Source organism: Wolffia australiana, chromosome 19, assembly GCF_029677425.1.
Source record: "Wolffia australiana isolate 7733 chromosome 19, ASM2967742v1".
NCBI classification, from domain to species: domain Eukaryota; kingdom Viridiplantae; phylum Streptophyta; class Magnoliopsida; order Alismatales; family Araceae; genus Wolffia; species Wolffia australiana.
The window spans coordinates 1,211,007-1,227,188 of NC_135853.1; the positions used below are offsets into that span (position 1 = coordinate 1,211,007).

Consider the following 16,182-nt stretch of genomic DNA (forward strand, 5'->3'; position numbering starts at 1 on the left):
AGAGAGAGCGAGAGTGAGAGCGAGAGCGAGAGAGGGAAAGAGAGAGAGAGTGAGAGAGAGAAGGAAAGAGGGAGAGAGAGAGAGTGAGAGTGAGAGAGAGAAGGAAAGAGGGAGAGAGACATGGGAAGAGTGTATTTGAGAGTGAGAGAGAGAAGGAAAGAGGGAGAGAGAGAAGGAAAGAGGGAGAGAGAGAGAGAGAGAGAGAGCGAGAGAGGGAGAGGGAAAGAGAGAGTGTGTGTGAGAGCGAGAGCGAGAGAGACATGGAAAGAGTGTATTTGAGAGTGAGAGAAGGAAAGAGAGTGTGTGTGAGTGAGAGTGAGAGAAGGAAAGAGAGAGGGAAAATGAGATCGTGAGAAAGAGGGAAAGGGAAAGATTGTGTTAGAGAGAGCGAGAGAGAGAGGAAAGAGAGAAAGAGATATAATGAGAATGAGAAAACAAGAGAGAAAGAGGGAAAGAAAGAGACTGAGACAGAGAGAGAGCGAGAGTGAGTGAGAGTAAGAAAGAGTGTGAGTGATTGAGAGTGAGAGTGCGAGAGAGAGTGCGTGAGTGATTGAAAGTGAGAGAGAGTGTATGTGAGTGATTGAGAGTGAGAGAGAGTGAGAGAGGGAGAGAGAGAATTAGAAAGAGAATGTCTCTTAGAGAGATAGAGAGGGAAAGAGAGAGAGAGAGGGAGAATTAGGAGTGTGTGTGGGACATGAGGAAAAGAGAGAGAAAAAGAGGGAAGAGAGAGAGAGAGTTAGAAAGAGTGTGAGAGAGACAGGAGGAAAAGAGGGAAGAGAGAGAGGGAAAGAGAGAGAGAGAGAGAGAGAGAGAGAGAGAGCGAGAGAATTAGAAAGAGTGTGTGAGAGACAGGTGGAAAAGAGAGAAAAAGAGGGAAAGAGTGAGAGAATTAGAAAGAGTGTGTGAGAGACAGGAGGAAGAGAGAGAGAGAGAGAGAGAGAGAGAGAAAGAGGGAAGATAGAGAATTAGAAAGAGAGTGTGTGAGAGACAGGAGGAAGAGAGAGAGAGAGAGAGAGAGAGAGAGAGAGAGAGAGAGAGAGAGAGCGGGAGAGAGAGGAGGGAGAGAGAGAGAGAGAGAGAGAGAGAGAGCGAATTAGAAAGAGAGTGCGGGAGAGACAGGAGGAAGAGAGAGAGAGAGAGAGAGAGAGAGAGGGGAGGGAGAGAATTAGAGAGAGAGTGTGTGAGAGACAGGAGTGGAAGAGAGAGAGAGAGAGAGCGAATTAGAAAGAGAGTGTGTGAGAGACAGGAGGAAGAGAGAGAGAGAGAGAGGGAAGAGAGAGAGCGCGAATTAGAAAGAGAGTATGTGAGAGACAGGAGGAAAAGAGAGACAGGAGGGAGAGAGAGAGAGAGAGAGAGAGAGAGAGAGAGAGAGAAAGACAGAACGAGAGAGAGAAAGAGGGAAGAGAGAGAATTAGAGAGAGAGAGAGAGAGAGAGAGAGAGTGTGAGAGACAGGGGGAAAAAGAGAGACAGAGAGAGAGAGAGGGAAGAGAGAGAATTAGAAAGAGAGTGTGTGAGAGACAGGAGTTGAAGAGAGAGAGAGAGAGAGAGAGAGAGAGAGGGAAGAGAGAGAATTAGAAAGAGAGTGTGTGAGAGACAGGAGTTGAAGAGAGAGAGAGAGAGAGAGAGAGAGGGAAGAGAGAGAGCGAATTAGACAGAGAGTGCATGAGAGACAGGAGGAAAAGAGAGAGAGAGGGAAGAGAGAGCGAATTAGAAAGAGAGTGTGTGAGAGATAGGAGGAAGAGAGAGAGAGAGGGAGAAAAAGAGAGAGAAGAGAGAGAATTAGAGGGAGTGTGCGTGAGAGACATGAGGAAAAGAGAGAGAGAGAGAGAGAGAGAGAGAGAGAGGGAGATTGAGAGAGAAAGAGGGAAGAGTGAGAGAATTAGAGAGAGTGTGTGTGTGTGACAGGAGGAAAAGAGAGAGAACGAGAGAGAAAGAGGGAAGAGAGAGAGGGAGAGAGAAAATTAGAAAGAGAGTGTGATTCAGAGAGGGGGGAAGAGAGAGAGAGAGAGAGTGAGGGAGTGAGAATTAGAAAGAGAGAGTGTGTGAGAGAGAGGAAAAGATAGAGAATTAGATAAAGAGAGTGTGTGTGAGAGTAGGGAGAGAGAGAGTGAGAATTAGAAAGAGAGTGTGATAGAAAGAGGAGGGAAAGAGAGAGAGAGAGAGAGAGAGAGAGAGAGAGAATTAGAATTTAGAAAGAGAGTGTGAGAGAAAGAGGAGGGAAAGAGAGAGAAAGCGAGAGAAAGAGGGAAGGGAGAGAATGAATGAGAGAGAATTAGAAAGAGTGTGTGAGGGAGAGAAAGAAAGGAGAGAGGGAGAGAGAGGGAGAAAGAGAGAGACTGAGGGAGTGGTCTAGAAAGAGAGTGCGTGAGAGAGAATTGGAAAGAAAGTGTGTGAGAGAGAGAAAAGAGAGAGAGAGAGAGAGAGAGAGAGAGGCTGAGGGAGAGGATTAGAAAGAGAGAGAGAGAGAGAGAAAGGAGAGAGAGAGAGAGAGAGAGAGAGAGAGAGAGACTGAGGGAGAGGATTAGAAAGAGAGTGAGAGAGAGAGAGAGTGAGAGACATGATTAGAAAGGGAGTGTGTGTGAGAGATTAAGAGAAAGAGGGAAAGAGAGAGAGTGTGAGAGATAGGATTAGAAAGAGAGTATGTGAGGGAGAGATTGAGAGAAAGAGGGAAAGAGAATGAGAGAGTGAGAGGGAGAGGGAGATCGAGACGGACAGACACACTAACGCATAGAGAGAGAATGTTTGCGTGAGTGAGAGTGAGAGCGAGCGATGGGGGAAGAGAGGGTGAGAGAGAGAGTGAGACGGACAGAATCGAGACAGATACATAAACGTAGAGAGAGAGAGAGAACATGAAAGGATGAGAGAAAGAGAGAGAGACAGACAGACAGAGCAAGAGAGAGAGACAGACAGACAGCCATAGGGATAAAGAGAGAGAGAGAGAGAGCGAAGGAGAGAAAGCGAAGAGAGATAGACAGAGAGAGAGAGACCCAAGGAAGAGAGAGAGAAAGAGGGATAGACAGAAACAGAGATAGAGAGAAAGCAAAGAGAGAGAGAGAGAGGACAGACAGACATACACAGAGACAAGGGATCGCGAGAGAGATAAGGAGAGAGAGGGAGAGAGGGACAGACACACACAGAGATAGAGAGCGAAGAAGAGAGAGAGAGAGAGAGAGAGAGAGAGAGAGCAGACAGACAGACAGACACAGAGAGGGAGATCGGCGGAGAGAGGGTCAGGCAGCCACAGAAATAGAGAGAGAGGGCGAACGAGAGAACGAGAGAGGAAAGACGGAGTGACAGACAAAGATAGAGAGAGAGACAGCGAACGAGAGAGAGAGAGGGACCGACACACAGACACAGAGATAGAGAGAGAGGGCGAACGAGAGAACGAGAGAGGAAAGACGGAGTGACAGACAAAGATAGAGAGAGAGACAGCGAACGAGAGAGAGAGAGAGGGACCGACACACAGACACAGAGATAGAGAGAGAGGGCGAACGAGAGAACGAGAGAGAGGAAAGACAGCGAACGAGAGAGAGAGAGAGGGACCGACAGACAGACACAGAGATAGAGAGATAGAACGAAAGAGAGAGAGGACAGACAGACATAGAGACAGAGAGATAGAACGAAAGAGAGAGAGGACAGACAGACATAGAGAGAAAGAGAGAGAGAGGACAGACAGATTTAGAGATAGAGAGAGAGCGAACGAGAGAGAGGGACAGACAGACAGAGATAGAGAGAGAGATAGAGAGAGAGCGAGAGGGAGAGAGACAGACAGACGGAAAGACACGGAGAGAGAGAGAGAGAGAGGTAAATATGTTCGGTACGCCTTCTAGGAGCATGCAGATAAGTCAGCATGCGGGTATTAAATAGCTAGAGAAAGATTAAAAGTATCTCGCACGCCCTCGCCAAGTTTTATGAATGAAATACACCCTGCAACTTCTTCGGATTAATTTACTGCCTGTAATTCTCAAAAATTAGTCCCGCAATTCAATTACCCATCTCAATCCCTATCTACATCCCAAAATATATTAATAGATCTCCTACCAGACGCATAAGCCGTTTACTAGATCACACAAGGTACCTTAAGAAAAATAAATATAGCTAACGTGCAAAATATCATTTTTACTAAGCGCAAAGTCAACTGGGACATTAGACAACTAGTTTCAGCGAAAGCATCCTCATTCATTTGAGTAATCACCCACACAATCAATGTTTTAGTGCAAAACTCAAGGAACTAATCTGTTACTAAACAAGCATATGTTTGCCTAAGAGAGTATGGAGCAGGTAATTGGAACTAGGAACAAGACAAATGATCAGGATTTTGATCTAGTGAAGAGAAGGTAGTGCAGTGCCCTGAGGATTTTGAACAAGACAAATCCCACGCAACGAGGTAACTTGCACTGCACATCGCACGAATTTGCACAAAATCAGAAATAAATAATCAGTCCTAAGTTAGTTTAGAAAATTTGCATTTCACTAGACCCAAAACAAAATTTTTCGAAGCACAATAAACACAAAAATTCTTCATTTTTCCATTTTTGACAATGAAGCGAATCTATTCAAAATTCGCACCGCACCGCACAAAGGCACGAATGTCTTCCTGATAATTGACCAGTAAATATAAACATATTTTTACCAGCACTTGCATCATGAAACTAGGGCAGGATGTCCTCATTGCCCACTTGAGATGGCAGCCATTAAAATAAGCTACATAAGAACATGATCATAAAGACATGAGCGAGACACATTCACCGTTCAAAGTCGGTTTTCTTCCAGAAAGTAAAAAAAGGTTACAGATTAAACTTAAAAGGTGAGTGCTCAAGAAGATGGTAAAATAGGGACTTTGAGCAGCAATTAAGAGAGAGATTAATGATGAATAGCCTTCTTTTTCGCCCTTAGAGATTCTAGTGCCTTCTGCCGCAATTCAATCTCAAGTCTCTGCTGTTCATTGTCTATTGCCACTGTACCACCTCCTGTGGTTGCAACCTTGGGGACATCTTCATCTGATTCATCAGATGCACTGCTCTCTCTCTCCTTGGACTTCCTACTGGCTCGCCGTTCTTCCTTCCTTCGATGCCTCTCTTCACGTCTCCGCCGCCTCTCCGCCTTGCGCAGCTTTCTCTCCTCCCTCTTCCTTCTCTTTGAGTCTATTCTTCGCTGCGTCTCGGAGTCGTAATCCGACTTCTCTTCTTCAGAGGTCTCTCGGTCTGATCTCCTGACCTTCTTCTCAATTTTCTCTCCGCTCTTCCTATCGTCATCTGATGAAGACCCATCCACTAGCTTCTTCGACGTTTTCTGAACTTGTTCTGGTCTCTCAAAACTCACCTTTCCTGGCCCATACTCGAGCTCTTCCGCTGAAACTGAAGCTGCTTCTCTGGAGACTCTCTCTTGCGGACTCTTTTCAATTTCCCTGCTCTGACTTCTGCTTTGGCTCCGAGATGAACTGCGACTTCGCTCTACAGCAATGTTCCTGCTACAGGAAGGAGATGATCAAATACGACTCGTGCTGGAAGGAAGAGTGGGTGTTATCTGATTGTAGTTACCTTTTTTGCTGCTGAGGAGAATCTTGCGAATCAGAATGACGCAGAGCAGGTGATCTCCTCAAAGGAGATGGTGAACGGCGTTTCCTTGTAATCGGTGATGGCGATCGCCTGCGGGATTTTAGGGGGGACCTGCGTTGTCGGATGGGAGATGGAGATCGACGGTGGCGATGAAAACGTGGAGGTGATCTACGGCGTATAGGTGACCGGGACCGGCGTATAGGTGACCGGGACCGGCGTATTGGTGACCGGGACCGGCGTAGTGGCGACCGGGACCGGCGATTGGAGGGTGGAGATCTGTGGGGACGGGAAGGGGATGATGATCGGCGACGGATGCGGATCGGAGACTTTCGACGAACAGGAGAAGGCGACCTTTGACGGCGACGAGGGGGAGAGCGCCGCCTTGCATATGGTGAGCTCCTCCTCAGGCGAGGAGAATAGTTCCGTCTTGGAGAGATGGCTCGGCGACGCCGCAAATCACGAGAGTGGGATCGCTTTACAGGGCTTGGTGATGGAGATCTGTCCCGAGACTTGAGGCCATCACTGAAACAAATAATAGATTTCATTACGAAAATGAAGAATCCCAGTGGAAAAAAGAGAACTTTCGTGGACATGGCGTACTCAGAGTAACTCCTGGAACGAGAAAAAGATCTGCTGCGTGATCTACTGGCTCGACGAGTAACCCTGTGCAACATTAAGCACGTCAGGGAAAAAAATACCTAATCAGACAAGAAAGTAACAGGACCATCCTTCAAGACTTTGAAACTGCCGTACTTTCGAGGTTCTGGAGAATTTCCATCGGAATGTGAAGATGAGGATCGCGGCCTGGAGAAAAACAAAAGGATTGATAAAGACTACTGCATCAAATGTCGTTCAGACGTAATACAGTGTGCTCATTTGAAGGAAAAAGTAAGAATGTGACACCTAGATTACCTCAAATTTTAATTTCAAAATTAATAAATTCAACCGTCCGGGCTTTTATGCAAGTGTTGCGCACCTTTAGCTATTTTCTAAAAGAAACTTAGTCGGAAATTTGACAAGGACGCTGGGGTATAATTTTTATGTTCAACCTGAGACTGTTGCCCCTGACGGCGCATCCTAACAAGGCTGGCCGAGGCAAACTCTAGAGTTAGCAACCTCCATCTTCCAGAACAGGCCACTCGAGAGGCCAAGGCCTGAAAAAATAGGCAGCAGTAAGGACACGGCCCATGCAGGTCTGTCCGTGGTTCAACCTGGACCCAACCCACAGTCCAGTTATGGTCCAACTATGGCCTAGCATGCGCCACAATTGTGATCAACAGTGAGGCAACCCACCAGCGCAGCTGTAGCCCAGACCTGGATTTAGACAGGTCCAGTGCTACTTCCTGTAGCAGTTCAACGGAGGGAACAGGGGTTCCTACTGAACAGCTTGAGGACACAATGTTGCCGACAGGGTGAGAATTGACAAAGCCCTGCAAATGACTTATCACAGAAGACCCATCTAACATACAGTTTACCGCTCTTACCACTGAGGCTGCTGTCCCTACCACTGCAGCAGTGGTCATAGCTAACTCCACGGACCCTAGGGAAAGATGGAAGTAGCAGTGACAGCAGGGGACCCTGGAGACAGGTCCTGCGGCTACAGCAGGAGCAGGTGATCACAACAATGGCTGTGGAGATTGGATCTCCAGGGCCTGCAGCTGCGGCTACACCCGGACACACCGTCTTCACCAACAGTGGCATTTGGCAGCACACCTGTGGTTATGTCAAGCAGTATATTGTGGTTGTGTTATGCAGCATAGCCGAGATAAATGCAGAAGCGAAGGGGAGGTAGCAAACAGGAACAGCAGACGCTGCATATTGGTGCCTGAAGATGCGGTATTAGCGCATGACGCAGAGATGGTCGTGATTGCAGCAACCAGGCTGCAGGAGTGATGACAAGAAGTTGTGGTGTAGCGGTTGTGGATGCATTCAACTAAGCAGAGAATTTCTCTCTTGTTTATTTTCTGTTTCAGCCTCTGTTTAAGTGACTTATTGACGATTGCGTGAATTGAGTCAAACTGGTTCCGGGCCCAGGCCCGCTCCTGGGTCCAAGCCTGCTCCTGTATCCTTTTGGGTTTTTAAACCGTAGTCAATTAGTAAGATGTTAAGTTCTTTTTTCTAAACCCCAAACGTGTAGGCTGGCAGCTGGTCTGTTCTGCTCCAGCAGAAGTGAAACATTCAGACTCCTGGGTAAAATGGATAACAAAATGATTCTAGAGAATCATGAGGAAATTGGAAGATCATCAAGGCGTTCGATATCAATGCCAGAGTAGTCTACTCCCAGAGAAGCTCTGTTTGCTCCAAAAGATACGTTAATTTGTCTTCAGTGTTCCCATACCACCAAGAAAAACTCGCGACGTGCCCGAATACTGAATGCTGACGTTGAATAAAGTGGCAAGAATTGTCAAGATTACAAGAGACCAGCTGCTCTGGTGAGAGCAGGAAAATAACTGTTGATCAAGATACTGGCAGTAGAGAACCGGCGGGAGGCAGTAGATCAGTGCTCAAATACCAGTTGATAGATGCCTGATACGTGATCTATAAAAGATACATAAAAGTTGGGGAAAAGGAGGAAAAAAGAAAGACAGAATGTTGATAAAGAATTGCCGAATGCAGCAAATTCTATCTTCCTGTCAGGCCAGATGCAGCCCCCAAGACTCTGATACCATCCCCATACTATCTAGGGTTAGTTTAGTCATGTTGGCCCAATAGGGGCCTTTTGGTCATTTGGTCCTCATGTATTTGCTTTCAATTGGGATGCCCTCCAGCTAGGAGAAGAGGGAAGAAGATTGAAGCTAGAGTTACTTGTCTCTAATCTCGATGTGTCAGCCAAAAAGCCTCGTAATATGGGGTTGTGTTTTTTCTATTTTTTTGCTATTTCTTCCTATTCTGTATACTTGGCCTATTTACACAGGGCTCACTTTGTAACTCCATAAAGATGGGGTCGACTGTTATAGTGAAGTGATTTTCAACCTATAAAACCCTAGTCACACATGACCACCCTCTGCCAGCTCCACTGCCCCCATAAGGAGAGGCATCGACACAAAGTCCAAGTCCCCTCTCCTCCCTCTACAATCCCTGTCCCTCATCATTGTCCCTCTACAAGCATCATGATCATACCGCATCTTCAGGTGACTTGTCCTCAATCGATTCCTGCCACCTCCATTCGACCTCTCCTCCGATTACTCTTATTCTACTCTCCAACCTCGGAAACATCTACTCTTCTCCTATGTCCCCTTCCACGACAAAAGCCTACAACACAGGTTCTTATAAGAATCTCAGAAAACCTCAAGATGTCAGTTCTCTGTGACTAATTACAACATGGTATAGTCATAAAATTGGGGCAGGAATGTTTTTGATAAACATCTTCTGAGGACATATAATTCAAAAAGAAGGAGAGCCGACAGCTCCACACGTGCGGACTGACCCACACATGCAGGTATTTGAATAATTGGCGGGAAAAGATGGCTTGAAGCTGGCGGGAGGAAGCTATAAATAAAGGACAAGCCTTGGCGAAGGGGTTACGAAGCTATTCTTCAAGAAGTCGTCCAGAGATCCTCCGCTGCTGCTGCCGATCCGGCCGTCCTCTTCAGATGCCAGATCTGATTATCGCAGATACGATAATTCCGTTATCCTTCTCCGACCTTATCAATACCTCCTCCCTCCTCTCCGCATTGTCGTTCTTGTGACATTTCCGTCCATCTCGATTTCATTGTTGGAAGTGTATTCACATTGTGAACTTCATCTGCGAAATACACTCTCTGTTTGTTAGATCTGCCAGAACTCTAACAGGTTTCCCGCCCAAACGTTAAAAGGGTCCATATGAGGACTCTAGTAGAATCCCCCTCTTCTTTAGTACTTCTGCAGTAGATCGGTTGAGAGAAGAAGTTTAAAACTCTAAGATATCCTTGCAGATACAACCCTCTGTTATTGAGCCAGCAGATAAGATCCTAAAAGATATTCTTCACCACATTCTCATAGTTCACCTCATTGAGTCCTATGTTGAAAAAACAGAACTTCGTAGGTTGTTTTACATGTGGTGATCACATCTCTCTAGTGACAACCATTTTTCTATCATCACTTCCTCTCAATGATTCTAGACGGCAGAAGAGATATTTTTCTCTGAAGTTGGCACCATCAGGGTATCAACGAATTTTTTTAAAACTACCTGTAAGCCTTATCTCTGTTAAAAATATTTCTACCACGGGAGGCTAAAATATATCGTCTCAAGAATTCCCTCATTCCTGTGTACCAAGGTGATCATTAGAAGACTTCAGTGATAAGGTTCCTTTGAGAAGACGCCGATACCACACATGTGTGGACTGATGCACATACATATTCAAATAAAGGGGAGGGAGCCAGGGCCAATTAATAAGGATGGGGAGGACTTTGCCATTGGTCATGATATTTCAGGAAGAAGCAGTTAAGCTCATGTGGGAGATCCTCATGCTGAAGATCTCAACGAGGGAAGGTCGATTCAACTATATTCCTCCTACGTTAAGAGAGGCATCAACCCAGTCCTCTCATCCCACATTGTTCTTGGTTCTCTACTAAAACTCTATGTCTCATCAGCAGATATGACGATTGTGTGAACTCTTCCTGAATATTATCAAGGATTTCACAAGTATAAGCAGGGAGTTGTAACATTAAACTGAATATTATCAGGATTTCACAAGCATTAAGCTGATTGAGTCCAGAGTGAACTATATTACTTGAAGGAAGTGATGGCACTGAACAACAAGCTCCATCACCATTATGATGGAGATCTGAGATCTTCATACGTTACATGAATCCTCCTGGGTCTTCAAGAGACTACCATTACTTCAAAAATAAAAGGTTCTTAACATTTAGTTGGTCCACACGTCCCATCTGCAGTTTCGTAACTGGCTACTCCGCTTATGTGTGGGGAGTAGCTTGTTGCACAGCATTAAGTATTCTTCAGTCCAAGATATAGCTTAAAATATTTAGTTACACATTGCCCAGCATACCTTTAAGGTTATAGTGCCCAAAAATGGACAAATATTGCACAACTAGTGTACGTAACTTTTCATTCTTCATTACGTTATCTTCTATGAGCCCAAAATCGTCTCAGGCTGCGGAGCCAATTCAAAAATTCATCGTCCAAACACACCTAAAATGAATCATACTGCTTCCAGCGTTTAGCAATTCTACAATTGACTTACTGCTATCTCAAACAATTTTGTTCCAGCATCACCACACCTCCCTGAGTGGCCCCTCAATTCCATTCTTTCAGATTCAATAAATTTTCTCTTATTATTCAGTATCTCGATTGCTAAGATGTCGTGTCTAATCACTCTTAAGAAAAGGACGAGACAGTTCTCTGATACGCTCCTCTTGGGACGTATCATTTCAATATAGTTTTGATGATGAAAGAGAGCTCCCAAGATGAAGAGAACGGGAATGGTCAAGGGAGAGACCTAAGAGGGATTAAGGATCAACCGAGGACATGGCGTCTGAAGACATGGTGAAGAGGAGACAATCACGAGGGGCTGGGATTGCAGAGGGGCTGGGAGATACACGATTAGGAAGTAGAGGGAAGAAGGGGCGAAAAAACAGTCTGGCTGCCTTCCTACAGGGAGGGGCACCCTCTTTAAAGGGAACATGAGGAAGCAAAAAGATGCAACTGCCCTTACGAGGGTTTAGAGATTGTATCACTCTCATTGCTCGCCAAATCCAATGAAAAGTCGTTTGTCATCACTCGAATGTCCTTGGTAGAGCATGGCTCACAAGCTTCTATCATTAAAGGCAACAAAATAACCACTATGATTACTTCATGATCGTCTGCCCTGCTCACCTTATTTTATCCAAGGGTTTCTTTGTTCTTTTGTGGAACCCTAAGAGCAGGATTATGATGGTGGCAGGAGAAGACAGCTATTACCTCAAAGCAGATTGTTTAGACACAAATAAATGAGAGAAGAACATCCTCTCTAGGTCAAAAAAGATCTCCTTCGGGTGCTTCTCCCAAAAGAAATAAAGCAATTAGACAACATTAGGAACGCAGAGGTTGGAAATGGACCAACGTTAACTGTGATTTCAGGGAGGATAACTACGCTTAGACACAGGTTTATGACTTCAAGATTATACAAGATTTTGATGAATAAATCGAATAAATGACTAAAAATTAGTAAATCTATTAAATATAAAGGAACTAGGATCACAGAAATATTTCGTGGGAAATATTGCTAGAACTAATAAGGGTGGGACCCTACCCTGAATGCCGTAATCCTAAAACTAGAACCTACTGTTATCATTTGACCGGACATCACCAAACAGTGGTAAATGTTCTAAGACAATTCATGTCTAGTCTTAAAGTCTATCATCTGTGGAGCCTGTTATCATACAAAAGAGGTACCATCGGCCATGAACCCATCTTTTGAACCAAAGTCCAGCTATATTGATGCAGATATCGCTCAATTACTAGCTTTCTAGCCTTCTTGAGAGGAAGCCTCACGACATGGAGAGACAAGAAACAAGAAATTATTGCCCAGTCTAGGGCAGAGGTGGAATTTTAGGGAACACCTTAGTCAGTATGTGAAAAATTTGTGATAAACGAAACTTCGAAAGATTTGGGAATCCAGATCCTGGAGACAACAACCAACAACAACATGAATCTACCAATCATACTGAGACTGGAAGTCACTTGATGAAAAGAGAAGCAAGTAAAACTTAGATCACATCATCAGGGCAATGGTATCCTAGTAACGAAAAGATCTCACAAGACTGCAATTTTCCAATCACAGAGACATCCAGAGAATGTGTTATCCATTCTTCAGAATGATGAAAGTGCTTTGGAAAACTTCAGGCCATTTTATGCATACCTCTATGTTTTGTATATTTACAGTATGATAAATAGCATTATTCAACGGGCCTATTCCATCAGATGTAAAGAATACACGATGGGAACCTGAGCCACAGTAAGATGGCCGAGAGGATGTTTTCTCAGGAGACGGTCTCAAAAGTCTTCCTGCCTCCATTCCCGTTCCAATCCCTTAATCACAACTTGATTGAAATTATATCAATACTATGAAACCAAATGGACAGGCATAAATAAAGCTGGATTTTCAAACGTTACTCAGAAACCTATTTATCTTTAAGAAAACGAAAGAGAGAAGGTAAACAATTAATGACGTAAAGACCCCTAACTTTATCACGCTACTTTAACTTTCGTGAGAGAGTTAATATAAGATTTAAAATCAGATGAAACAAGGAAATTTCCATGAAGACCTTCGAATCAACTTCAAAGGATCAGTAAAATGGCCGCAATTCAATTGACGCACACCACTTTAGCCTCACCAACATTGTTAATAATAAAGGTGCAAAAATCCAGACTGTTCAACGTTTCTGAGGAAGTTTCTCTGCATTGCCTACCACCCCGTCAAAGCTACCCAACTATAGCGAGATACAAGTAAAGAAACGAGGGGTACACTATATGGAAGTTCGAGATATGTATCAACAAAAGACATACGTTGATTGCTACGACTGTAATTACCTTTTTATCTAGCAAAGTGATTCGTCCACTTACATCATTCATGAACCTTATAATTAATTCACCTATCATCATTCATAAAAACCACGGCATTAAAACGAAATCAGGGGAAATTTACAAGTACTCTCGGAGATAAACAAAGCATGAGCACCAAATAAATTGGTCTAAAAAATATAAAGACAATAATAAATGGGTAAATGAATGACCTGTTTCTCCTCAAATCACGTTTCCTGTCTACGTCTTCCTCGTCCTCAGGTTTATCAGTAGACGGAGCAGCATTAACATGTCCCGCAGTATTTACTTCATCGTCCTACAGCAGGGCGAGGGAAATGACATGAAGCCAAACAATGGAGCAAGCTGAATTCCAGAAATGACAAGCATAAAGGGAGTTAAAACATAGCATATTCATCAAATTAAACCTCATATTAGAAAAAAATCGCCTACCGTTCTCTTAAGGTTCATCGGGCCAGCATCTTGGTTCTCTCGATCTCTCCTCTTCTGAATTTCTTGCGTTATTCTCTCAGATTCTGCCTGGGAATGCAAAATAAACGAGCTGAAGATCAAATTAACCCTAAATTTACATCTGGCACAGGTGATAACTGCAACATTTGGTCATAGCAACCTTCTTCTTCTTCAACTCTTCTTCCTTTTCGTCGAGAAATTGTTGCGGGACGCCACTGGCATTTTGTTGAGCGCTCAACAAAAGAGCCCAGAGTTCCTTCATAAACTTACCCGTATTCTTCTCCATGAATCCGGTGAGCTGTATTTGAATCTGCTTACCGTCCACCACCTAAAACAGTACACGAGAGACAAAGATCAGTTCCCCCTTAAAAGAAAAAGGAGGAGAAACACCAATCCATTTAATTTTCAAACGTACCTTTGCCTCTAAAAGACCATATACGAAATTAATGAGAACTTCATCTTCAAATCCTAACAATTCGGTTACCCTTTTCGCAATCCAGGGCTTCATTACATCCAACTTAACCTTCGTCATGTCCACCTGCGATGAAGAAATCATCCAGATAAACCCAGAAATTACACCGACTCTACAAAATAAACAACTAAAAAATCCTCAAGGGTAAGCAATTAGAGACAAATTCGACAAACCCAAGGATGCATTTTTGGCATGATTGTTAACACTGACCGTGTGATCAAGCTCCGGCGCGAACTTCTGCGACTTTAGAAGCTTCGCCTGCTTGTTAGAGAAGCGGGTGTCCTGATCCGCCGAGGTGCCCTGTACATCGAATAACAAAATAGTACAAAAAAAAACAGATTTTGAGCCCTAAAAAGCACGACGATCATGAATATACCCAGAAAAAGTTGACATTCAGAAGGGGATTACCCGGAAGAATCCACCCGACATGATTGTCTACCGATGCAGCGATTACAAAATAGCTTCGCTGGAATTTCTGGGCAGATAGAGGGTTTTGCTCTCGCACTATAAACTCCTCTGCCCCCAACTATGTATATATCCTAGCCTAGCTGAACAAGTAACCAGACATTTCTTAAGATTTACGAAAAAACCAATGTATGTTCTTCCAAAATGAAGGAAATGATAGTGGATCAATAAAACTTCATGTATGGCATAATTGGATTTTCATGAGTTTTAGGTTACTTAATGTGAATTAACGTGCGATTCTTTTTTTGATGATGTAAAGTTTAAGGGAAGAAAGAACGTCATATTTCAGAAAATATATTTGAATGTAAGTCCTGAGAGTCTATATGATATTCATTTTTATGCTCTTTTCAATTAGGAATATACATGCATCAATTGTATCCTATACACTGCATTAGAAGGCAGCCATATCACTTCAATGCCCTAAACAGGAACAGCGAATAATGTGGTGACATTGAGTAACTAACTTATAAAACCTCCACTGGGTGGCGTCAAGGGCACGGCTGGATTGATTTACGGGCACAACCCTTGGGTTGTCTGTACCCGGCACTGTGTTTTTTGCCAAAAGAAAAAAGTTATTTTATGTGATAATTGGCTAATTACAAAATGGTACGCCATCTGCATCAAAAAAAATAAGTAATGTGTACTGGCAATATTTCATGGGTTGTAAAGAGCGGGAGTGGGTATAGAACATAAATTCTCAACATGAGTAATTGGAATATAGATTATGATCACTTGTCTCGCTTAATCCAAAATGCCTGACAATCACATGATAACTCTCATCTTCAGAATTGATCCACCAGATCATATCTCACTCATTTTCCTGGGTCAAATTTTGATGACTATGATATTTACTCTGATTTCATAATTACTTTTTAAGAATCCAATCTTTTATGGAGTTCTAACACCTTGATCCATTTCCTATTTTGGATCTGTCTTGGAAATTTGACATAAATATCTGGTTTGTGGTTTATTGGTTTCTCAATTTGACCATAATGCCAATCTCTAACTTTTATTAATTGTTATGTTAAAAAGTAGTCCAATTGTAAAAAGGAGATTCTTCAACTTGTTATTTAGTATGAATGAGTGAAATGAGGTACTCCATAAAAATAATTCAAAAGTTTTTAGAAGTAATTTCAGGCAGAGCTTATGAAAATCTAGAGGCCAAACATTTTGATAGAACATAACATCTTGGATAGGATGATTCTGAATATAAATTGATAGGTAGAAAACCTTCACCTAATTTCGAATTTTCAAAAAAAGAACTTGGTGTAAGAATTATAACTTATAAAAGGAGAATTGGGAATTTTCTGGTAGGAGATCAGAACATTTTCCTTTGGTGATGGAAAATTCCTCCTACATATTTCAATCGTTGTCTTCTCTTTGACAAATACTTATGCTCCATCTCACTGTAATTTTAGCCTTTTCTCTGGTATGATCCTTGAGCACATCCTCATTAGGAAACCCTAGTTTCTTCATTTTTAAAATAAATGAACAATTAGGAACACTTAATTTCCCTATTGCAAATGATAGTCTCACTCATAATTTTTTTGAGAGTAACCCCACATCATAATTGGGTAACTATTTTCTACAGATAAAACTTTCTAATCCTTGAACTTAAATTAATGATACTTCCCATGGGCTGAGTTTCAGAAAATTGGAATTACAATTGAGACATGAAAATTATAGGAATCCTAAGCATTATATTAGAGCTATCCAA

General features: G+C 43.1%; 1 protein-coding gene across 2 annotated transcripts; it reads right to left on the bottom strand.

Annotated features, from left to right (window-relative positions):
- Positions 1-4,695: 4,695 nt before the first annotated feature.
- On the bottom strand, positions 4,696-14,522 carry LOC144715539 (splicing factor PWI domain-containing protein). 2 transcript variants are annotated; one of them, XM_078590468.1, is made up of 10 exons: positions 14,409-14,522; positions 14,211-14,300; positions 13,944-14,066; positions 13,689-13,856; positions 13,511-13,597; positions 13,273-13,376; positions 6,313-6,363; positions 6,160-6,222; positions 5,542-6,081; positions 4,696-5,468 (listed from the first exon to the last, which is right to left on the bottom strand). In XM_078590468.1, exons 1-10 carry the CDS (start codon positions 14,427-14,429, stop codon positions 4,865-4,867), a joined length of 1,851 nt encoding a protein of 616 aa, XP_078446594.1. In that variant the 5' UTR covers positions 14,430-14,522; the 3' UTR covers positions 4,696-4,864. The 2 variants fall into 2 exon arrangements, with proteins under 2 accessions (XP_078446594.1, XP_078446593.1); XM_078590467.1 differs by having other exon boundaries at positions 4,696-5,471.
- Positions 14,523-16,182: the final 1,660 nt, after the last annotated feature.

What these genes read in the sequence shown, in the direction of transcription:
- LOC144715539 (XM_078590467.1), bottom strand. Translation starts at nt 14,429, where the DNA reads ATGTCGGGTGGATTCTTCCGG. An exon ending in CGCCGGAGCTTGATCACACG is followed by an intron (nt 14,067 to 14,210) that starts GTCAGTGTTAAC and finishes TCTTCATCGCAG; the next exon opens with GTGGACATGACGAAGGTTAA. An exon ending in CGTTCCAGGAGTTACTCTGA is followed by an intron (nt 6,082 to 6,159) that starts GTACGCCATGTC and finishes TATTTGTTTCAG; the next exon opens with TGATGGCCTCAAGTCTCGGG.